The sequence below is a fragment of the Chrysemys picta genome, chromosome 4, assembly GCF_011386835.1.
Source record: "Chrysemys picta bellii isolate R12L10 chromosome 4, ASM1138683v2, whole genome shotgun sequence".
NCBI lineage: Eukaryota > Metazoa > Chordata > Testudines > Emydidae > Chrysemys > Chrysemys picta.
The window spans coordinates 56,168,719-56,193,201 of NC_088794.1; the positions used below are offsets into that span (position 1 = coordinate 56,168,719).

The 24,483-nt window shown below is 50.7% G+C and overlaps 1 protein-coding gene across 1 annotated transcript; it reads right to left on the bottom strand.

Annotated features, from left to right (window-relative positions):
• Positions 1-676: 676 nt before the first annotated feature.
• RNPEP (arginyl aminopeptidase) lies at positions 677-23,768 on the bottom strand. Its single transcript, XM_005309959.4, has 11 exons — positions 23,342-23,768; positions 19,708-19,848; positions 15,778-15,929; positions 11,526-11,642; positions 11,116-11,351; positions 10,001-10,114; positions 8,491-8,603; positions 5,791-5,899; positions 4,012-4,236; positions 2,012-2,154; positions 677-1,048 (listed from the first exon to the last, which is right to left on the bottom strand). The coding sequence occupies exons 1-11, from the start codon at positions 23,717-23,719 to the stop codon at positions 884-886; spliced, it is 1,893 nt and encodes a 630-aa protein (XP_005310016.2). The 5' UTR covers positions 23,720-23,768; the 3' UTR covers positions 677-883.
• Positions 23,769-24,483: the final 715 nt, after the last annotated feature.

The window sequence follows — 24,483 nt, forward strand, 5'->3', positions numbered from 1 at the left end:
CCCCCACGTGGGAGTGTGCCCCCAACCAGAACGCAGGCTTGGACTTCCTGGGCGAAGGCTGGGCTCTGGCAGGGCATGGAGTGGGGGGAAAAGGTGAGTTGGAGAGAAGGGGACACTGTGCTGGAAGATGGACGGGTGCAGCAGGGCTGGGGGGGAATGAGGGAGATGGGACCCAATCTGGTGGGTGAGGCACTAGAGGGCCCCCCTTGTGCAGGATGCATCATCATTTATCCCCCCCTGGAACTGAAAGAAAATACCCAGGTGTCAATGGGGGAATCCCCTCCCCAAGCCGGCAGACAGCACCTGTGCTCTTAGCGGAAGGCGAGGAGCAGGGGGCCCTGGGCTGACACAGCCCACGCTATGCTCCCCAGCACCTGGGGGCAGGGAACAGGCATGCACAGGACCCAGGTCTCTACAGCCCTGAGAGACAGAGGGCCATCAGTGGCTACCAGAGCACAGCAAGGACCAGCAAGGTCCCTGCCTGGTTAGGACCCCTGTGCTCTGCAGCCCGTGGGATCTCACCCCCGGCAGGGAAACACCTGCTAGTGCTTAGCACGAGGGATAAAGCCACCTGTAGCATGGGGACTGGGTCTAGCTCAGGTTCAGCCAGGGGGGTTGCTTTTAACATAGACCCCGAGTACCTTGAGAAGCCCCCTCTGAGCACCACCAGGCAGAATACAAATGACGAAGTGTTTAATAAAACCAATCTGTGCCAGCAAGTGAGGGGGCCACGAGGGTTCGCACCAGCTGGGGGACGGAGCCTCAGACAGGCCCGGAAGCGCAGCTCCAATGGGGAGAGGCCCCCTGGATCACTGGGACGGATGCAGCAGAGCTGAGGCAGCGGCACGAGGCCCTGCTGCCTGCTTCTCTCTGGGACAAGCTGCTAGGTCCCCCCTGGCTCCGAAGCCAGGATCTTCTTGACGTAGTTCTGGACGTTGACGTGCAGCTGAGGGGCCGTGGCCGAGAAAGTCTCCACGGCCAGCGCTCGGGCGGACTCGGAGCCGCTCCACATGGCACGGTAGATGGGGAGGGTGTATTTCTGCTTCCCCTGCAAGGCACAAATTGCAAAGGCCACGAGGAGGTTAGGATCTAGAAGACACGACTGGAGCCATGAATTACAGAGCTCTGCCCAGGGGCCACTCTGTCACTAAGGCTGGAGAACAGTTTCCCATAGAACCTATGCGTTAACACGCCCACCGCTCCCTGAGACAGTCCCCCTTCCAGCGGACATCCCTCAGGCTTGGCCTCAGCCGAAAACACTGCACATAGAGAGCATTAGCCAAATCCAAGTGTGTAACGTCCAGAAAGCGTCCACGTAGGTGTGCAAACACACCTGGGTGTGCTCATGCAGAACCAACTTTCCCCATGTAACAGAAACTCTAACCCACCCTCTTTTAGAAGCGGGCAACAGAGAAAATGGCAAGATTACAAGAGCAAGTGATCTGGACAGTCCTCATTCAGGCCTAGCGCCTTTGCAAGGCTTGCAAACAGGTTAGAAGAGTGAGAGCAGATAGAGAGGGCAGCACCTGTTTGTACAAGAACCTACAGCCCCCTCTCTCAGGCAGTTCCTAAACCCCATGAAATTCTCTGGGCCTCTCAGCCCTTCCCACACTTATAAAAACACCTGGTTGCACATAAGCATTGGAGTCAGGAAAATGCAGTTACGGTTCCAATGGCACTCGTCCATGCTGCATATACACTCCACCGCCTACTGCTGCTCTCTCTTCTTCAATGTGCTCTCTAATAGATGCCTGTTTCTGGCCTCAATTCAGCAAAGAAATTAAGCATGTGCCGAGCTTTAAGCACGTGCTTAAATCCCACTGACTGCAAAGGGCTTTAGGGAAGTGCTTGTGGCCTTAAATGTACGCCTAAAACCAAAGAGAATGTGCAACAGGGCTCCGGGCGGAACACAGCGTTCCCTGTAACGCTGCCTGCGGTGCTAAAGCAGGGCATGGTCTTTGGTTGCCGCACTCCCAGCCCCACGGAGCTGGCAATGGCATTACCCACAAACCTGGCTGTGGAGGAAGTCCTTGACTTTGCCAAACTCGGGCTCGTGGTTGTTCTTGAGGACGATCTGGCACCAGCGGAGGCGCAGCTCGGCGTTCTGCGCTTTGGAGATCTTCGGGTACGTCTCACTCAGCTTCGCCACGTTCGCTGGGAAGTGAACAGCAGGCGTGTCAGCCCAGCCAGACTCAGACACACGGAAACGAGCATCATTAGCGCTTACTTGGGTACAGTCAGCAAGAACAAACTGAAAATGCCACTGGCGGCAACTTAGCAAAGCTGCACATACGTAGTCCAGGCGCCATGTGCCTTCAAAGAGATGGGGCAGTTTTACTTGCACATGCCCACGGCACACAGAGTCAGGACATGTCACTAATGAGTCATTGGACAGAGAGATTTCCTCCACACCCCAGACCAGAGACGCGAGCCTTGCAGCTAGCGGGCCTGGTGTAATCATCGCTAAGCCAAAGCAAGAGGCACTCAGCAGGTTACATGAGGCATTCAGACTCAGCACCGGGGGGGGGAAAGGTTCACACGCAAAGGAGGCAATGAGTGCCCCAAGGGTCGGTCCTGGGGCCGGTTTTGTTTAATATCTTTATTAATGATCTGGAGGATGGTGTGGACTGCACTCTCAGCAAGTTTGTAGATGTCACTAAACTAGGAGGCATGGTAGATGCACTAGAGGGTAGGGATCGGATACAGAGGGACCTAGACAAATTAGAGGATTGGGCCGAAAAAAACCTGATGAGGTTCAACAAGGACAAGTGCAGAGTCCTGCACTTAGGATGGAAGAATCCCATGAACTGCTACAGACTAGGGACCGAATGGCTAGGTAGCAGTTCTGCAGAAAAGGACCTAGGGGTTACAGTGGACGAGAAGCTGGATATGAGTCAGCAGTGTGCTCTTGTTGCCAAGAAGGCTAACAGCATTTTGGGCTGTATAAGTAGGGGCATTGCCAGCAGATCGAGGAACGTGATCGTTCCCCTTTATTCGACATTGGTGAGGCCTCATCTGGAATACTGTGTCCAGTTTTGGGCCCCACACTACAAAGGATGTGGAAAACTTGGAAAGAGTCCAGCGGAGGGCAACAAAAATTATCAGGGGTCTGAAGCACATGACTTATGAGGAGAGGCTGAGGGAACTGGGATTGTTTAGTCTCCAGAAGAGAAGAATGAGGGGGGATTTGACAGCAGCCTTCAACGACCTGAAGGGGGGTTCCAAAGAGGATGGAGCTCAGCTGTTCTCAGTGGTGGCAGATGAGAGAACAAGGAGCAATGGTCTCAAGTTGCAGTGGGGGAGGTCCAGGTTGGATATTAGGAAACACTATTTCACTAGGAGGGTGGTGAAGCACTGGAATGCGTTACCTCGGGAGGTGGTGGAGTCTCCTTCCTTGGAGGTTTTTAAGGCCCGGCTTGACAAAGCCCTGGCTGGGATGATTTAGTTGGGAATTGGTCCTGCTTTGAGCAGGGGTTTGGACTAGATGACCTCTTGAGGTCCCTTCCAACCCTGATATTCTATGAGTGCATGCACTTTACGCCCGGCTCTGGCAGCCAGAGGGACCAGAGCTCTGGAGCGATGGAGACCACTACACAGCAGTGAATGCAGGGCGCTTGCTTGGGTGTGAAGTTCTGCTATCCTGACTTGCAATCAGTCATTTCTCTCTTTGATCCTAGGCAGGCGGCAAGGCCCCAACACACAACCCTGCTCTTCCCTCCCCACTCGGTTACTGGAGTGACGGAGGCTTCCCCACCAAAAGCAAAACGAGAGCCCAGCCACTGGACTCCCATTGTGGGACAGGTCGGCTGAACGGGCCCTTGGCACATGCACCCCTGGCTGCAGCGAGGTTGGAGGCATGTTGCCTGGCGCACGTCTCCCCACCTAGCTGACTGTATCGGAAGTCGCTGCCTCTACACAGCGGTAGGGTTTGCATTAAGGCTTCACTGCTTTACAGAGCCCACTGGTTGTACCCAACTCATGCCCTGCCCAGGGGAGGTTACTGGTCCTTACTGTCTGGCAAAGGGGATTTCTGCAAGATCTTATCAAGGAAGAAGATGAGCTGGTAGGTTTTCCAGGCAGAGATGTCCACAGCTTTGATCGCCTCCATGTTCAAACTGCTGGCTGCCCAGAGCTCTGCCAGCTCCTCTGCTGGCTTCATGAGCGTCTCTCCCGGGGAAAGGTCAGGCAGGTAAGGGGGCCAGCCGGGCGTGTTCAGCCACCGATCAAACTCAAAGCCTGCAGCGGAGAATAGGAAAGAAGAAGCTGGGTCACATTCTCTGGACTCACCACTGAAGCCACCTCCCAGAATAAGCATGCTCAGAGCAGGCAGGAACTGCAGTGGAGCCGGATTCTGCCGCATGCCAGTGTGCCCAAGCGGTCACACAGAGCAATAGCAAAAGCAGGAGAAGCTGAGAATGGAGAGATTGGTTTCTAAGCTCCATCCCCTTAATAAACTGCATCATGGGAGCTCCACAGTTGTCGTCTCTCATTGACTCAACTGTGCTGAGCTTACAAGTGATTGGATTCACAGCCTGGGATCTGAGAGTCAAGCTGGGTTCTCTCCATCTAATGCATCATCCCATGTAACAGGTTCTATCCTGTCCCATTGCTTTCAGGGGGATCTGCCACAGGCGTTACTGAAACCCTAGTTAGTTATTAGTTCTGTGGATGATGTCTTATTACCCCAGTTCTAATCGGAAGGGCGAGGGGGACGAGGGCAGGGAGCATGTGGACTTATCCCTGGAATCAGCCCTCTGTGGGGAAAGCTGAGGCAGTGCATTAGCATCTGGCAAATAAATGCAAGAGTACACAGTAATTAGCATGTAAATAAACAGAGTAACAGACTGGTAGGGCCAGAGCAGCAGGGCTCAACTTTAAGGAGAGGGAAAAGTAATAACGGTCCTGTCCTTAGCTCCGCCCACAACCCATCAATGGGCATCTGAGTTAACATCCCATTGAGATGAAGGGGCAGCTTGCATGTCGGGATTGATTGTTTCAGGCTCTCTGCAAACTCAGGCTAGCATTTCTGCTTTGGCTACATGCCATTTCCATTTTGAAGGTTTCTTTGGCACCATGGGTTTGTAGCCAGCTATGCTGCTAAAGATATAGGGGCTTACGCTAAATAAGCTATAGGTGTGGATTAAGGCACTAAGGCAAAAGCCTACATGTTTCAAGCCCGTAAAGACAATAGGCCATTGGCCCTAGTTTGTTTGGCTAAGCTAAAGATGGGCCATAAGTAACCCAAAATGACCCTATATCACAAGACGTCACCTGATAGAGTGGTGTTATAAATATGTAGGTAACCACAAGATGCCAGTTTATACCAGCCTTAGATATTTTAAGTTAGGAACATCTGCAGATGTCCAATCACAAGAATGCCATGGTAACTAATTGTTGTACATGCTAATAAGCTTGAGGGAAAAGTCCCAGTGACCTATGGGCGAAGGGCACCCCACATTAGTAGGGTGAGGGAATACAGAGAAGGAAAAGGGGCTGAAATCCATAGCTAGAGATACAGCTACAGGCACTAGATAAGAAACTAACTTTTTTTCAAAATAAAAGCGAAGCGGAGACTCTGGAGAAGGCAGGGGCAGCCTCAGGCAGTGCTGGGTCACCGACCAGGCCCAATTCGAGCCCTGGAGAAGGGGCAATCGGAACAAGCTGCAGTTGCTGACTGAGTCCCGTACAAAGATTTCTCTCTGGTTTTGGTGAGTCCCCGGCACTTGGTACAAGGAGGCTGCGGCTCCTAAGTGCCTGGAAGGAGATCTGAGACTCGACAGCAATACTGACCTGGAATGGTGGCCACGCCTTTCTTCTTCAGCTCCGGGAAGTACTCCAGAAAGAACTCCAGGGCGTCGTCGGCCATGATGCTCTGGAACTTGAACTGGTTCACGTAGGCCTGCGGGGCAGGGTGCTCGTACTTACGCTCCACGCAGGCAGGACCAGCGCAGACCCACAGGGCTTAAGTCAAACTACTTTAAACAATTCTGTTTCCACTTCCAGTTGTTAATTGGATCCCCAGCCTCTCTCCCCCTCACGTTTAGGCAATTCCTGTCCATTCTGACGGCCCTGGCGCACACAGGCATGAGGGAAGCTCTGCAACAGGGTTCTCTGATCTCCACATCCTAACCTTGGCCAATTCCTTTTGTTTCATGGAGCGAAGGCAGAGGTGAAAGTAAGCCGGTCCAGTCCGGTATACCGGCAAGAGTAGGTATGCCGTGCCGGACTGGACCGGCTTCCGCGGCGGTGTTTTAAAGGGCCCGGTGCTCCGGCCGCTGTGGGGAGCCCCGGGCCCTTTAAATTGTGAAAGGCCCCGCCTCTTCCAGTTGAGGCCACGCCTCTTCCAGTTGAGGCCACGCCTCTTCCAGTTGAGGCCACGCCCCTGCTCAGCACTCCAGCGTGCCAGTAAGTCCTTTAAGTTACTTTCAACCCTGGGTGAAGGTCACCAGCAGCCCCCGTGCTGGGAGCAATGGGGCCAGCTGTTTGGCATGGAAGCCTGCTCCCCGCGACTGCTTGCACACGTGTTGGCAACTACGGCTGAAAGATGCCCGGCTGGTAATCTTGTTCCCCCTCCTCTTCCTTCCAGGCCAGTCTCATGGTTTCTTCCCCACATCCAGTCTTTTCTCAAATACCTGCCCTCTCCCACCAACCCCCCATAGGCTTGGCCACTGGCTCCCAATCTTCTGTTCTGTCCCCTTCATTCCCTCCTGTATCCCATTCTCTTGCCGAGTTCTTCCCCTCCTCTCTAAATCCTACTCACCATCCCTAGATTGCTTCCCAGACATCACCTCACCAGGCCCCTAAGCCCCATGTGCGGGATGGCCTTTTATCCACATTGTACAGGGGGAAACAAGACATGACACAGGAGCTGGAATTAGAATACAGCCGCCCTATACTTAGCCCACAAGAACATGCTTCCCCATGCCCTGAGTGGCCTTTGAAACCATGCCTTTTGGCACATTATGATTGGCTCAGGAAAATGCAATTCTGTGACATGTCTAAAGAATAGTTTCTGATTGGCACAGCCAAGAGGTGTGGCTTGTCCAAGGCTGACTGTCCTGGAATTACTGACATTTGACTAGTGGCAGTCGCAGGCTTCTCTCTGCCACTTGGTCAGTGACCCAGGCTTTCTCCTCCTCCTGTTTTAAAACTTTCTCTGCAGCTTCTCACTCTCTTTCTGTAACCAGCTGACAGGTTTTTGCTTTTCTTGGCTGTTCTACAGCTTCTATCTCACTTTGTGTCTTGTTTACCCCCCATTTTCTCTAAAACCATATGTTCTATTACTAATATTTAATGCCTTTATTTAACATGTCTTACAATTATTTTTCTCTGAAAACATCTGGCATTCAGACTATTTCAAAATAACCTAAACGCATACAAATATTTTTCTCCTAAAAGAAAAAATTGTCTTAATACTTTATTCTTGTTTACTAAACTTTATGCAAAAGGGTCTTAATGTGTGTAAAGCCTATTTTGTTCTAAAGAGACTTCTCTTTTTTTCCCCCCTCTAACCTTAAAACTTTTAAAATGTTTCTAAATGTGAAACACAAGGAATCCTAATACTCCCCCTAAACTTTTTTTTAAAGAGTTGAAATGGCTGCCAAAGCAAAAGTGTATGTGTCCAAAACTGACACTGCAGGGCAGGACACAAAGCAAAGAGAGCCTGGAAACCTGTCAAAATCATAAGGTGACAGAGCTATAGAACCCTTTACTACTGAGGCCAGAGGCTGCACTGACTGCTCAGGAGAGGTGCTGACTCAGCTGCCCAGTGGCACTAGTCCCATTGCTGGAGGCCCGTGCTGCACAAGGCCTGGGTTTTCATTCTCTGAATAGAGCTACCAGCTGAAGCTCTCATTCAGTTTTCCAGATATATTCCAGGCTAGTGTGTGGATCTGGAGGGATGAGAGCATCTAACACAGGGAAAAGTTCCAGACTTGAGACCCTCCTGCTCCAGACTGCTCAGCTTTAAGCACCCACAACTTCAAACGATACTAAAGGAATTTTCTTCAAGCTTGGCTTGCTTTGTACATCTCCTCGAGATCTAATCAACCCACACTTAACAAGTGCTGCTTACCATATAAGCTAATACAATGTGGGGAAGGTATGAAGAGACTCCATAAGTCAAGGCATTAAAGTCTAAACTGGCCTTCAGTCTTAACTATGTTTCCTCACTTCAAGTGCTTGGGTTCTCAAACTGAACATTAATGCTAGGTTTGCAGCCTGCAATTCTGATCTGTTCAAGGCTTCGGATACCCCAGGAGAGTCCCAGCCCGAGGCAGAAGGGACAGCTTTGGTCTTTGGGATGGTGGCATTATTTGCAAGCTCAGAAAGTACCAAGAACCTGCGATGCTGTCACTTATGTACCAACAGGCAGGAAAGAAACCTTGCTAACAAACATGCTAGAGGGAGGGAGTTTCCCTGCCTCCAGGCCCTGTGCATCCCTGCACACAGAGCTCCCCAGGCGGAAGCCAGTGAACCCACACCCCGTACCTGCAAGAAAGCATCAAACTTGCTCTGGTCTCCCACGAGGTGCGCCAGGTAGGACACGAAGCAGTAGCCCTTCTCATAGGGGGTCTCATTGTACGTGTCATCAGGGTTAACACCTAGTGGGTCAAAGACATGACAGGGGCCTGAACTTTACGAAATAAACCACCATTTAAAACAAACTGTTCCAATTGCCTTAGATTCCCATTTTTCAACTCCAGAAGCTCCCCCTGCCCCGCACCTGCAACATGAAGCACAAAAGGGCAGTGGCCTCTGGCCCCTCCACCCAGCACCACCCTGGCTCAGATCCGAACCACCCTGCGTAATTCATGGAGACATACAGGGAAGGCTATGCACAGTGGACTTTCCCCCTGCTCATCAACTGCCTCTCACCCAGCCATATTCCTCCTAGAGACCAGCCACCTTCTTTGCTCTAGCGATGCCATCCAAGAGGACACAGAAATTTACTCAGTCACATGTGATTACGGAGAAAGCTGAGGATGCAGCCAGACCGCTATTATAAACATGCTTTTTAGGCCTTTCCAGAAACCTCTTCTTGGCCTGGAGACTGGCAGATCACTCTCAAGCCAGCTGAGATTTTTTTTGGGGGGTGGAGGATGGGCAAAGTTTGAAGGAAATTGATCACACTGGTTCTCAGAATGGAATAAAAATTCACCCTTATTTCAAATGTTAACAAGAGCGTCTTGTTTATCTGGAACTCTGACGTGGTTGAGCTCCAAAACCTCAGGCTTCGTGGACACAACGTTTTCATGATGCTTTAACTTCATGAAAACTAGCACATCGCCTTGCAAAGGGAAGGTAAAAATACTGAGGTTGTTTTGCTAACTGCATGTTCTTCTAGCAACAGCTGCCTGTCATCAAACACTCTGTCATTTAGTGCTACCAATGTCAGGGCTACTCAAAGCTTTTATCTAAAACAAGAGTAAAGGGATAGCATATAAACCCATGTTTAAGGCACCCGTGTAAGAGTGGCCTGATTTTCAGAATCGCTGAGCGCCCACGGACGTCAACGGGAGCTGAGGGTTTTCGGGGTCTTCAGAAAACCCAGGGCACTTCTTGCGGTGCCTAACCTGAGGCATCTACTGTGTAAGTTCTGGCCCATCTATAGCCCGTTCCTTTAAACCTGCCTTCAGTAAATAAGCTAACTACTAAGGCTTGGGACTTTTATCATACCTACGGTACTCTATAAATAACACTGTTACTAATGAGTAGCCTTCATGTTAAACAGTAGTAAGATGACTGGACTATACCAATGCATGTCTGACAGCCACACTGTACACAATCCATATGCAGCTTTATGGTCTATTCGCAACACACCCTAATTATTGCAATCCTCAAGCATTATTACTGTAGATGCAGTTTTATTCCAAGCCATTACTGAGTTCAACGCACTGGCGATAAGGATATCGCTGACAGCCCCAGAGACCCGTACCCCCCGCCCCGCCCCCCACCCCCGCCAGGTACTCTGCAGTGGGAGATTGGAGATAGCACAGACCTTGCTCGATTTTCACCCTGAGCTTGTTTAGAGGGTGATCTTCTCCCGTGTTGTCCATGTGCTGGCGCAGCAGGGCCCTTCCCGTGGCTGCTTCAAGGCAGGTGTAAGCAGCACCTGATGAGAAGAAGACAGGGACTTGGCATTGAGACACTGCACTTTCCCATCAGAGCTGGGGAGGAAGGCAAACTGCCCTCTAAGGTTCCTTTGGGGCTACCCCTACTTCAAGGGCCAGTAACAGGGCAAAACAGTCACTGCTCCTGGAGCAGAAGCGTAGCTAGTTCAGAGAGAGACTAGAGGAAGGAGAAGAAATCAATGCGGGGGGGGGGGGGGTGTACCGTGGCTTTTCGGGGCACAGCTCATGTGCTGCCTGCCAGGGTCAAGCAACCTTACAAACTAGAGGAGTTCTGCCCTGCCCGCCTTGTGCTTTGGAGTGAAGACCCAGGCGCGAGTCCTTCACAGAGAATCTCTTGAGAGCCCTGGCCCTCCCAAGACTCAGCCACAAGGCCAGCCTCCCCCACCTATTTGAAAACGACTTTTAAAAGTCACCGGACAACTACACCAAAATGCTGACCTGTAGAATCTACCGATGTGTGTTTTACTGAGGGCACGGACAGAGTAAACTGAGCAGAAAGAATTTTCTTATGCTTCAAACAAAGCATTCTGAAACAAAAGTTTGGAAAAGCGAGTTCACTCCCATCACTTGTTAAATTTACAGCTGCCACCTGACGGAATTATGGAAACATTTTAAGTTAGAAGGTCTAATCTCTTCCAATATGACCAGGAAAAAGTGTGTTTGTGCCAAAGTGGTTTAGGTCTTTGATGCATAAATAAAAATACCACCTAGCTCGTAAGTAGCTAATTTCCATGGCATTTGAGCTAAGCAGGTGTTAACTAAAGACTCTTAAAGAATCTGAATAAAAATCACACCCCATCTCAGCCAGGTTTTACTTCCTTCATGCCTGGCTATCCCCCACCATGCTCCAGCAGCCCACAGAAGACAAGACTGGAATTTCTAATCTATCAAAAGGTAGAAAAAGCCTCTTTAAAAAAAAGCAGACAGTCCAACCCCTTTCCTCCCCGGGTCCTTGAGCAGAAGCCAGGGGCTGGGCCCTCACCATAGACGACGGTGGAGATCCTCCTCTGCGCGTACATGGTGAAGCCCTCGTTCAGCCAGAACTCGCCCCAGTTGGCGTTGGTGACCAGATTGCCAAACCAGCTGTGGGAGATCTCGTGGATGACGACGTCCACCAGGGAGCGGTCTCCAGCCAACAGGCAGGGGGTCACGAAGGTGATGCAGGGGTTCTCCATCCCGCCGAAGGGGAAAGAGGGCGGCATGAAGAGAACGTCATATCTGGGGAAGGCAGGTAGAGCGGTCAGTAAGGAACCGCCACCCCCCTCATCCCCACCAGGAGAGTGCCCAGGTGACTCTCCCTCCCCAGCCGTAATGCATGAAGACCGAGCGAGGCACCTGAAGGAACCAAAGCCGTCCAGAGCACCCAGTGCCTTCCAACCAGGTGAGCCATACCTGCCCCAAACATATGGTCCAAAGAGCTTCTCCCCCACCGCCAGGAACTCTTCGATCACACCATCATACTCCTTCTTGGCTGCCTCAATCAGACAGGGCTCAGCCCACACACGACTCCTAGGGAGAGCGAAGACACAATCCTGATTGCAACAAACACGGGGCAGACTGAGCCTTGTCCTTACCAAGCGTGACGCATGGTAACTCGGTTAGGAGAGCCGGTCTGATTCGAACCTGTGTGGAAGGCTGGCACCCTAAACCCAGCCTTGGAACCGGCTCAGCCTCACTCCTCCTCCTCAGCCCCCAGCCCACAATGTCTGCACATTTCTGCCTGCTCAGTTCCACCCCTACTGCTGCTGTTCGTGACCCTTTTCTGCAGGGAGATCTACAGCTCGGCAAACGGACTCTATACAACACGCTGCCGAATACACAAGGGAAAGGAAAAGCCTAACGCGAGGAAACATGTTCCCTCCAAGCTGTCCACGATCAGAGTCTTGGAAGCACATGGCTTCTAGATGGAAGCGTGATATTCAAGTTGACGAGGCTCCTGGGTCTGAAGCTTGCAGTCTTCGTGCTGTTATGAGAAATGGTTATTGGGGGAGGTCTAAGTTGGATATTAGGAAACACTATTTCACTAAGAGGGTGGTGAAGCACTGGAATGGGTTACCTAGGGAGGTGATGGAATCTCCATCCTTACTGGTTTTTAAGGCCCGGCTTGACAAAGCCCTGGCTGGGATGATTTAGTTGGGGATTGGTCCTGCTTTGAGCAGGGGGTTGGACTAGATGATCTCCTGAGGTCCCTTCCAACCCTGATCTTCTATGGTTCTTTCCTTCAGAAGCCTTAGACAATGCGGTCTGACGCCGGTGATTTACAGCAGCTTGCTTTCTAACTTCTAGAATTCATAAGGCTTCCCGCAGCCTCCACATTGTCCACAGGTCTTTAGCCACCTAGGATGGACGTGATGCATGGTAGGGAGAGGATGGGAAAAAAAAACAAAGCTACGTTTTAAAGACATTTCACTTGCTGTTAAGCTCCTCAAAGCCCCGGGGGACTCAATCCCTCAATAACCAGAACAGCTCTGTCCTCGTCTCCCTGCCCACTATCTCCTCCAGGACATTAACAGATGTAACAATCCCCACCCCGAAGTTCCAGAGCTGCACGCTGGAGAACTCGCCCCATTCCAAGGCCTTGTCCTTGCCTACAAGTTGTCCAGCTTTCTCTATATTGATCTAGCTACATCGGTACAATCTCCCCTCGTGTGGGCACAATCATACCAATGTGAAGTGTTTATCCTGGGGTAGCTTATTCCCGTACGGGAAGGGAAATAAGCTATATCTGTATAAATGTTAGTAAAATCATGCCCTAACCAACAGAGTTACTTCTGATGAAGTGGAACTGTTCTTACTGTTTCCTCTGAATACTCTGTGGGTGCCTCAGTTTCCTCTATGCATTTCTTAAGTCTCTAGGTGGTGGAATAAAGGCCAGTGTGCATAAATCACTGACACTCTGTCTTCCTGGCAACTAATGGCCAGGCCCTTCCCCCCTGCAAGGGGATGCTAAAGGTGTGGGAGAACAAAGAGGTCAGGTGACCTCCTGGCCCAGGAAAGGAACTCAGCAGAGAAGGAGGGGCTGGAGGTCGTTTCAGTTTGGAGCTGGCTGGGGGCTAGGAGTGAGGGCAGACGGGGGTGTCTGGCTCGCGTAGGGTGACCAGACGTCCCGATTTTATTGGGACTGTCCCGATATTTCCTTGTTTGTCCCGCGTCCCGACCAAAGTCCTGCCTCCCTACTCCCCCTACCGCCCGACTGAGTCTTGCCTGCACTAGGGGCCAGGCCGGACTCTCACTCACCCCGGCCCCGCGCTTCCCCTGCGTCTCCCGGGCCTCCCTCCAGCGCTTGTGGAGGAAGGGGGGGTTGTTTTTGTTTTTTGCTCTGCCCCCTCCCGCCACGCCCCCCGCGTCCTGATATTTGACTTGGGTGATCTGGTCACCCTAGGCTCGCGGGACCCCAGGATGGATCCGGCTGAGGGGTCCAGTTCTTTGTACCTACAAGTTCTGTTTTAGACCGAGTTCCTGTCATCTAATAAACCTCTGTTTTACTGGCTGGCCAAGAGTCACGTCTGACTGCGAAGTGGGGGTGCGTGCAGGACCTCTGGCTTCCCCAAAACCCCGGCTGGGCAGACTCGCTGTGGGAAGCGCACGGGGGGGGGGGGGGGGGGCATATGCTGAGACCCAGGAGGTGAAGCCGTGTAGGCTTCTTGCCCTGAAGACAGTCTGCTCAGAGGGAGAGGAGGCTCCCCAAAGTCCTGACTGGCTTTGTGGGGAGCAGTTCCAGAGCATCGCCCGGGAACCCCATAACAGTTACACCATCACAAAATCTGAGCAGAAACCAGCCTTAGGGGAAAGCCTTTCCTGTAACCACTTATCTCAGCCACCGCACCCTCCAGTCATTTGTTTTCCCAGCCTAACAAAGGACCTTTTGGAAAAGGCACACAAGTTATCATTTTGATCTACGCTGTCACTGACTCACAGGGCTCTGATGGGGACAGTGGCATGGATGCTGGTTTGACTGTATCAGGTTACCCTTATCCCAGTGTATTGTTCAAATCTTTGTTTACGCTTCTTTGCCTGGGAACCCAGGTTAGACTCACCAGCCTAGCCACCAGCATCGCCAACGGCTTTGGGTTATTTAAGGAGACACACACACACCCATTAGCACCTCTCTTTTCTCAGTGAGTAGCCAGTCTGGGGATTTGTAACAGAGCTTTGTCAAAGATTAAGCTAGGGATAGCTAGTGGTTTGAGCACTGGCCTGCTAAACCCAGGGTTGGGAGTTCAATCCTTGAGGGGGCCATTTAGGGATCTGGGGCAAAAAAACTGGATGATTTAGTTGGGGATTGGTCCTGCTTTGAGCAGGGGATTGGACTAGATGACCTCTTGAGGTCCCTTCCAACCCTGATATTCTATGATTCTTTCCTTCAGAAGCCTTAGACAACGCGGTCTGACGCCGGTGATTTACAGCAGCTTGCTTTCTAACTTCCTTGCGTGTTAAGAATACCTTCCCAAATTTCATTTGAAAAATGCCTGACTAAGCCCAGCCCCCATCACTCCCTACACAACGAGTCATCTTCCCCAGTCTGCTGTCCTTAACGTCCCTCTCCTCTGCACGCCTGCGTGGTCTAGTGGCTACTATCTCCGCATGGAGGAGGGGAATTTGGAGGATGGAGAGTGGCCATTTGCTACAAAAAAAAGTTAAGACATTTCGCTGAGTGTGTAGAACTGGGAAGTTTTAACAGTTAATGGACTTTAAACCAAAGAAGAATAAAGGTCTGGCCATAAACGAGGCTAATGAGACATTTACTGCAGATGTTGTTAATTTAATCTTTAGTCCTTAATAACAAGGATCAAGCAAGTTGAGGTCACACTCAATGATCTTTTCTGGCCCTAAAAGATCCATGAATCTATGAATTAAAGGAGCTGGAAAAAAAAAATGGAGGGCTTATTCCCCTTAAGCAGGAGTGGCCAGACTCCCGTGTGCCAGGAACTACAGTAAATATGTTTTAAGAGCCCTCTGCATAGGTGACTTTGGGAAACACATTCAAAGCAAGGTACAGAGCTGGACAACTGGAGTGCAATTCTGCAGCACCACTTTGAAGCTGCATTCCCCTCTGCCCAGAAAGGGGTGGGGGGGGGACTTGCCCAGGACAAGGAATGAGAGGTGATCCGTAACCAGATAATCTGCGGCGTACTAGAAGCCACAGATGCACTACTCAGACAGGAAGGGTACAATTTGCTACTGTCCTTTGATTGTAGGGGTTATGTAGTCTCCTGCTGAGCATGAGAATTGATAACCCGCTAACGACTGGCAGAGCTGCAAGCAAGTTTTAGATGACTGGGTTGGTTTTGACCCAGATTTATAGTAACAAAGAACCCATGGTTAATTCTATTCCCACGCAAGACCCCCTGGGCTCACGAGTGGCTGGCAGGACAGAGCACAGACATGCTGCAAGACAGATAGTGTGGAAAAGGCAGCTCTCAGGGGAACACCACAGCGCATGGGAGCCTAGAGTGGCGAGTTTTACCCAGTGTTCACGTGAAGAGTTGAACTGGGGAAGAGCTCCCCTCAAACAAGGGAATGGATAGTAGATATGCTCGTTAGGGAAGCAAACCCTTCAGACCTAAGCTACAACCAAGGCAACAGGCTTTGTTATAACTGAATGCATGATGCCCCTCCTGTGAATAAGAGGGCAGCCTCTTACCGAGGTCCGACTTCAGCAGAAACTATGTCGCCGACAGCCAAGGCGATCAGGTAGGACGGGATCCGCTGGGACATCTTGAAGGTGAACGTGTTGTCCTTCTCCTGCTTCTCCCAGGTGGTGGCACTCATCACAGCTGTGAAGCCTTCAGGGACCTAGCAACAGAGACACCTGTAAACAGCCTCCATCTGGGAGGGGGGTCACACTGCACACATTAGGGGTGGATCTGAGCTATCCTGACTGCTCTGTGACCATGATGAGCATTCCCAGAGTCAAGCTCTCGCCAACAATGCTCCCAGCACCTGGATCTCAAACCCCACCACCCCTTTCAAGGCAGAGGAAAGCATTCAGGCTTCTCCTGACAGACAGGGAGAGGTGAAGGCGGTGGCTCCCTTAGGATCACCACCACAAAGGGGGGGTAATTTACAGAACTCCAAACACGAGGGTCCAGAGAACCTATCCAGCTCCACACACAGCGCAAGCTTTACCACATTGAGCCGCTGTGTTATCACATAGACATATCCTGACCCATTTTAACGTGCCCATTCGTAACAGTCCGCCCTTCCCCACCCAAAATCCTGAGTGTAACATACCCTGGGGGAAAAGGGCACAGCCCAGGGCTTTTGTTATTTTATTTACTTTTCAGGCCACTTTTAAAGCACATTCTCCCCCCTCCCCCCCATAACTGAGCAGCAGGCAGAGAAGCACCTGCCTTGCAGTGAGCTGCATTTAAATGTGTGATCAAAGTTCTTCTACATCCCTTCTGTAGGTAACTAAGTGTGGCAGTGATCAAAAGTGAACTCAGAGTGATGGACCCAGCAGCAGCCATAGTGGCCTCCTGGTGTGTGCTGAATGCAGTATTTCAGGCTGAGGAGTTAACCTCTATCCTGATATATTAGCAATGCTGGCTGAGTTATTGGAAACCATCACTTTGCATCCCAAGTTAACCTCTCAGCTACCACCTTTCAGTAACAAAGACACGAGAATCACAGACTGGTTAAACGCGTGAGAGTATTAGAATCACACTCGGAGGATAAAAGGTACAGATAATACTGCATTATCATTGCCAAGTACAACACAAGCCAGCTAGCTCCAGGTCAGGCAAGACGAGGAGGAAGTATCACAGTTTTTCAACCGCGAAGGGATGTGTCTGTAACAAAAACAACTCCAGAACTGAAACAAAAAATAGCCTTGAACATTGCACAAGTTTTTATGGCTGTCGCATTCCCTTTTCTGTTATTGAACATCCAACTTTTCCTGCAAGCTAGCTAAGGCCAGGCTACAAAGCACCCAGTCAAAAGCAGGCAGCAGGTGAACTCTTAGCCACAGTTACTGATGCTGGCTTGAAGGTGGAAGCACACAACAAATTGCATGGAGAAGCAGTTACATTAATACAAGCTGGATGGAGTAACGTGCACAGTGATAGCAAACTAGGTGCAGATAGGGAAAACTGTGGTTATGTATCAGTTCATACTGGAAGCAATGAGAAAACTGGAAAGTACTGTGCTATACTGGCAAAAGACGCCAAGGCATTTACAAATGAACGGTACGGCTGTGTTGTTAAGAGCTGCCTGACAATGAGAAAAAGATGCAAAATACAAGAAGTGATTCAGAACAAGATGATGAAACCTTGGTTACGTATGGATGTGTAGGACATTGGCTAAATCCACCTGGACAAGACCTTAAACCACATGCTTTGATGACACATGTTGCAGATTTACAAAAGTACTTTCATAATCACCTGGTTAAAAGAATGCCAAGGATCTGTAAAACCCCAAGTCCCCGGGGACGTACAATGGAAGAGTCAACCAACATGGATGGAAACATATGTTAAAAATCGGTCACATCTCAGGATTGCGAGCGATCTTGATGCAGAACTTGAAGACCGAGTCATCAGTATAATTAATAATTAAGAGATTTACTGAGAAGCAAAGAACTTGATCGGTCAGTTGAACCCAGCTGCTGTGGCACTTGACACACTCCAAAGGGACACTTTAAGAACTGATGTTGCATGTGAAATATGGTGGCTCTACTGATAAATGAAGATTTGTACTTCTGCTTTATGTGGTGCACAAAGAGACTTCAGGAGGCACTTATTCATGTACACACCTGGCCAACCTTCTTTGTCCAAAACATGCAGAGAAGAAATTGTCAGCTGAACAACAACAACAACAAAAATTGCAAGGCAGTGGCTGCTCAGCAAAAATCCCAAGTTTCTGCCATATTTACTTATATTTAAAGTAAAAACTCCTTATCCAAAAATCAATATGTTCAGACGCTGTCAAGGAAAAAGTTTCCTCTAACAGAGTGGAAAAAATCTAAAGAAGGCTGATATCCCATCTGACTTCATAGAACTGGTGGGGCAATTGCATCAGTGTCCTGCAAGTTCAACAAGCATAGAACAATTTTTTTCCAGCTTCGGATACATCCATTCAGAACGGAGGAATAGGCTCGGTCGATCCACTGCATCAAAGTTGGTCTTCTGCGACAGACTGCGGCATGACGAAATGGACCAGGACTGGTAATCCGCAATTCTCAATGCTCCTGATTGCTTAATGCTTCGAGCCTACTCTGCATTATTGTTGTTCTCATATCATTGAATGTTTTTGACTTTTGTTTGTATGACAGTGAAAACTGAAATATGTATTACTTCACTGAGAAAATACCAAACCAAAATATACAGAGCCATTCCAACATCCAGTGTTATAATTACATATATTAGTATTCGTACAACCTTGAATTCATCTCCAAACCTACTACCCAATGGAACCACAATTTGAATATGTAATATGTGGTGTGCATTAATGAAACGGTTTCTACAATAATGAGTTCTTCCCAGGTTAGTAAAAAACATTTTACTGGGTAAAAACCACTTCTGGTAAATATCATACCATCCCTGCCCCTCTACCACACTCCATTCTGGCTCCTCCCTGGATACAGGACACTGTCCTGCTATTCCAAGACTTCTGTGAGATCGGCCCTGGGTACCAGAGAGAACCATCTCTCTCACTACAATCACGACCACCCATAACAGCTATGCCCCATAGGAACCATGCATAGGCTTCAGCACACACAAAAGTCGGCACTTTGAGTTCACTTTCTCTCAATAACGCACATGAACAAAGCTCAAAATCCCCTATAAACCAATCAAGCTACTTCTCTATGTGCTGGGAGGAAGCCAGCTTGTTTCTATTTTGTAAGTATTTGGAAGGCGCTCGTCCTATCACAAAGGGCCAGTGAGAGATTTGTTAACACTCCCTTAACTGCATCTGCCAATACAGATTTTGGATAGAGTACCTCTGTGTAAAAGATTCAGCACCCTCCCCTCTTGAAGATGTAAGAGCTTGCAATACACTGACTCCAAGCCCACTCCCATCCAGAGGTGCTCTAGCAAAACCAAGGAAGACCAGACTTGACATGCTGGTTATTTCTAAAGTTAAGTTAAAGAGAAAAAACACTGCCTCCGCCCCCAAAAAAGACACCTTCCCCACCCCCACCCCAAAAAACCCTTTCAGGCCCTTCTTTATTCATCATTTAAAAAGCAAGAGAGACTCAAAGCACAATTGTTTTATTCAAGTGTCCTTTGCAGGTCACTTTTAAGGAGGGATCTGAAGGTAACTGTGTTATGCTTGGCAAACAAGGAGCAGGAGCAGCACATGCTGGGAGCAGAGTCCACCTGGAGGACTCTGACCAATGGGCTCTGTATGAGGATCAGGGCCTTTCGGCTGTCCTGAATCTCAGACATAGGTGACAAATGGTCACAGCACTTCCCAAAGCTCTGTTTTAATAAGGTGAGCTGTCTGAAGAGACAGCTTACTAAGATTTCTCCTTCCAATGCCTAGAAACAGATGCCCTCTTGATAAATGAATTTTCTATCCTAAATACAATTTGCACAAATGATCCAATTTGCACACTTATGCCTTTCCTGCTTACCTTTATAGTGGCTGAATATGTACTTTTAACTGCAGGGGTGTCAAAGCCAGGGAAAAAACTTCTATTGAGGACAGCCTGGCCTTGTGTGTACATATAAGGCTTCTGCTTCCCTGCCGTCTGCTCTGGAGTGAGCCAACAAACCTGATGAGAGATGAGAGACAGCTTCATGTGAGGGATGGGAGACTTTACCTGGATTTTTGCAGAACAGGTGCTTTTTATTGCTGGAGTGTGAAAGCCTGGGAAAAAGGACCTGTTGAGCACAGGAAAGCCAGAGGTATAAAGGAAAGGCTTCTCCTTCTGGGCTGTTTGGAAAGAGTCCAGCCAGGACATCTGGAGCAGCAGGCAGAACAAGGAGAGGGAAAGTCAGTAAAAATCAAACAAGAGTAAGTTAGACTCGCTCGTTCTACCAGCATCACTACAGCCATATAATTATACTCCATTTCCCTGTGTAGCCAAACCCCACTAAGTAGTTTAAGACAGCTGTAAATTGATCAAGCTCTCCCCGGGATGTACAGCCCACACCCAGGCCTTTGTCTCCACTAGAAAGGGTTTGGCCACACAAATATACATATATAGCCACACTGGCAAACTGCCCTAGTGGTGAGACAGCTCATACCAGCACGAGTTCTTTTGTTGATTTAACTTCTCCCAGTTCCTGAAATGAAATGAGCTATAGCAGCAAAAGGACTTAGGCACATCAGTGATTTTCCCAGGGAGGCGCTAGGCCTGATCTACACTAGAAAGTTTTACTGGCAAGAGTGTGCAAAAAAATCATCCCCTCCCAAACGACACAGCTCTACCAGCAAAAGTCCTAAGGTAGGCGCAAGTTACACTAGCAAAAGAATCCTTTTTCCAGTATACTTATTTTGTTTGGGGAAGTGGCATAAGGTACGTCTCCCCTAGGGCGGACAGCCAGCTTGTTATACCAGCAAACCCCATCAGGTGCACAAAATGCTTCAAAAAAGAAAACAAGAACTAAGCTTAGTAAGGGGTGTTATTCTGGGCTGACTTCTGATTTCATTTACTCTTGTGTAAACCTAGACTAACTCTACTGAAGTCAGAGAGGTTCCTCCAAATTTAGGCCAGTGTGATCAAGAGCCTGCTTCAATGAGACTGAAATCCCCCTTTGAATCCAGATGGGCAGAAATTAGACAACTGAAGTGCAAAATCTAAAAAAAAAAATTGGCTACGAATCCTAAGAAATCAGATGCTTCTCTGAACGCTGACCACTAAGGCAGGGGCTCAACATTTGCAAGCCTCTTGCTTTTGACCAAGCTGGAAACAGGCAGCTGCCCTCGGGGCTCACACACACTGCCATAGTATTTCCACTTCCTGTCCCAAACAAGGAAGCGACGACAAACAAATCAGCCGTGTTTGCTGGCCCTCCAAGCATAAGCACGGGTTTGGATCTGCTCCTCTCTCGTTCCAGCTGGGTTGCCTGTTCCTAGCCGTGAAGTTTTTATTCTCAGCATGTATAATTCAGAATTACTACAGCTCATCCATTTGTATTAGCTCTTCTCTCATGGTGTCAAGTATCAGGGGGTAGCCGTGTTAGTCTGTATCTACAAAAACAACAAGGAGTCTGGTGGCACCTTAAAGACTAACAGATTTATTTGGGCATAAGCTTTCGTGAGTAAAAACCTCACTTCTTCGGATGCATCCGAAGAAGTGAGGTTTTTACTCACGAAAGCTTATGCCCAAATAAATCTGTTAGTCTTTAAGGTGCCACCAGACTCCTTGTTGTTCTTCTCTCATGAACACCTTGAAGGCCTTCATTTAACTGCTGAAAGGAGCCAGGGTGCTGGGCAGGGCTAGGACAACAAAATAACCCTGAGTCCTGTTCTTTGCAGGGACAGAGACACTTTCACTTTAACTCGTGGCAAAGGCAAGACTCTGGCACTTCTATTCTCTAACAGGCAGATCATTGCAGCACATTTCCTTGAGCAGACCCGGCCTTCTGGAGGCAGATAACACCCCATTCCCTTCCTGCCCAAGGATGAGGTGGGGTTTGGAAAAAAGGTTATGAGATTGCTACCGGGAAATTAAACTCGCTAGACAAGGCTGGAACCGGAAAGCTTGTCAGTGATCCCAGACTGCAAATGCACAGAGAGAAACGGGACTCTTCAGCTGGGACCAGTTTGGGCCTGGTCCCAGGAGGACTCAGAAGCTCAAGAGAAACCAAAACTGACGTTCTTGCTGAGGGTTACTATCAATTAGTGCTTCCTAGCGGGGGATCGAGTTCATGGGCTGGAACTCAACCACACTCCATTCTTTGAGAACCTGCCACTGCCTAGATTTACCAAAAGGGGGTGATTAGTTGTAATCAGGGTTAGCATCACTGGAGCCCGAGCTGGGGACCTGAGGAGAGCACAAGGGGATGGGGAAGGGTAGTTTCCTCCTCCTCTGCTTTGCTTTCTCTGATCTCTAGTTTCAACCTTGGATAATACAGAACTTCCATCCTCCTGCCTGTCCTGACCAAGCAAACTCGCCACCCTGCAGCTAAATATGTCCAAGGAGGCTACACTGGAGAAAGGGCGCACCTCCCGCCTTTCACACAATTCCTTCTCTCCCACCTACCTGCCCCTTTACATAATCTTGCTGTCACCCTGACCTTTCAGGCATATGTTTGCAAGTAACACCTTTAAATATGGCTACCGTGGTGCCCCCCCTCCCCACTACTCCTTCAGGCCTCCATCTCTCCCTTTTCTCACTGCAGCTCCTTGCTTTCCAGATCTCTCTCCTCCAACAACCCCATACTTCCCCAGTCGATTTAGTAGCCAGGCTAAATCACACTGTGGACTTGCTCCAGATCCCTCCTCTACTCCTCTTTCAACCCAGACTGGTCACTGCCTTGCACCCTGTGTCATTTACTCTAGTGCAAACTGCGGGCCAAACACTGCCACCCTGCCTGGGACGTGTTTTGCACCCACTTTGCACTGCTGTGAACAGTGACGCTCGGTGCAGGTAGCTATGAATTCAGACCTTGGTATCTACATCCCCTCTGCTCTGCCACGAGCCAGCTTTCCCCTCTGAAGCGCCTGCCACCTGCAAGCCAGGAGCTGATAGGGGTGGGTAGCCTCAAACTCAGCAAGAAAGTTTGAGACAAAAAAGGTGGGCAGCACATTAGGGACTTGGGAGACTGACAGATTGGAGATCTTGCCCCAGGGAGGAAAGGCAGGGCAGAGAAATTAGAATAGAGGGGGCCCAGGGTCAGGGTACAGGGCTGCAAGTGGATTAGAGGATAGGGAGTGGGGGTAGCAAGGGAACTAGGGGAGTAGGAAGACCCAGAGAGGCAACAAGGGGACTGTGGGATCAGGAGCCTAGGGGAGCAGCAAAGGGTCACAGTGGAGGTAAGCAAGGAAATCAGGAAGTCAGAAGCTCAGGAAGGCAGTGAGGGGTCAGGATGAGGGGGCAGCAAGGGGACAGGGATCCCAGGGCCCAGCAAGGGAATTGGGGGCAGGGTGGGAGGGCAACAAGGGGACAGGGATCCCGGGGCCCAGCAAGGGGGGCAACAAGGGGATTGGGGGCAGGGAGCCAGGGGGCAGGATTGGGGGGGCAGCCAGGGAACTCGGGAGCAGGGACCGCGGGGCCCAGCGAGGACTCAGCAGCCCGGCTCCCGGCGCAGCCCGCTCACCCCTGGCGCCTCGCCCGTGCGGTAGGCGATGTCCAGCGCCAGGCGCTCCCCGGCGCGCAGCGGCTCAGGCAGGAAGACGCGCAGCTCCGAGCCGTAGCTGGCGAAGGGGCGGCTCTCGAAGCGCAGCGACCGCGGGTCCCCGCCCGGCGCCGCCAGCCCCACGCTGCGCACGGCCAGGCTGGGGTGCGAGTCCAGGCTCAGCTCGGCCGCGCCGTCCCGCAGGCAGCGCAGCTCCAGCCGGGCTGCGCCCTCCAGCTGCCCGGGGCCCGGCGGCCCGAAGGCCACGCGCAGCTCCAGGTGTAGGTGCCGCAGCTCGAAGCTCTCCGCGCTGCAGGCGGAGGCCACGTCCGGCACCCGCCGCCCCACTACCGCCGCCATCGCTACTGGGGGCAGCCCGGGAGGCGGTCGGGGGAGGGGCCAGGAAGGGGAAGGGGCGGCCCGGGTGCTAAGGATGGGTGGGACCGTGCGGCGTGAGCCCCGGCCCCTCGCACGTGGGACAGAGCCGGAGGCGGGGTGAAGAGCATAAAACTCGCTACAAAGAGGGGAAAGGGAGTATGAGGGAAGGGTTAGGACCGGGGATAGGGTATTGGGGAGTAGTGGGTGGGGACTGGGAATATGGGGTGGGTTAGGGCACTGGAGAGCAGTATGGGGAGCAGTGGGTGGGGATATGGAATGTGGTTAGGGCAGTGGGGGAGGATAAGGGATGACGGTATGGGTGGAGCAGCATAGGGGAGCAGTGGATGAGGCTAGGGGGTTGGGGTAGGGGGCAGGGATAGGGCATTGAGGAACAGTGGGTGAGGCTAGGGGACGAGGATAGGGCATTGGGGAGCAGTAGGTGAGGCTAGGGGATGGGGTGGGGATAGGGCATTGGGGAGCAGTAGGTGAGGATGGGGGTTAGGGCATTGGGGAGCAATGGGTGGGGATGGAGGATTCCTGAAAAGCCCAGCAATAGGTGGCTGAGGAGAGCAGATCCACGTGGCAGACGCTCCCTCCTCATGTATGTTCTGCTCCTGCTGCCGATGGCTGTGTGATCCTGGTTGTCTCTTAGTGTCTCGGGGTCACCCTCTGTTAAGTGGGGTCACTGGCACTCTCCCGCCTTCGTAAAGCACTTTGAGTTCGGGGGTGGAACGCATGGGTAGAAG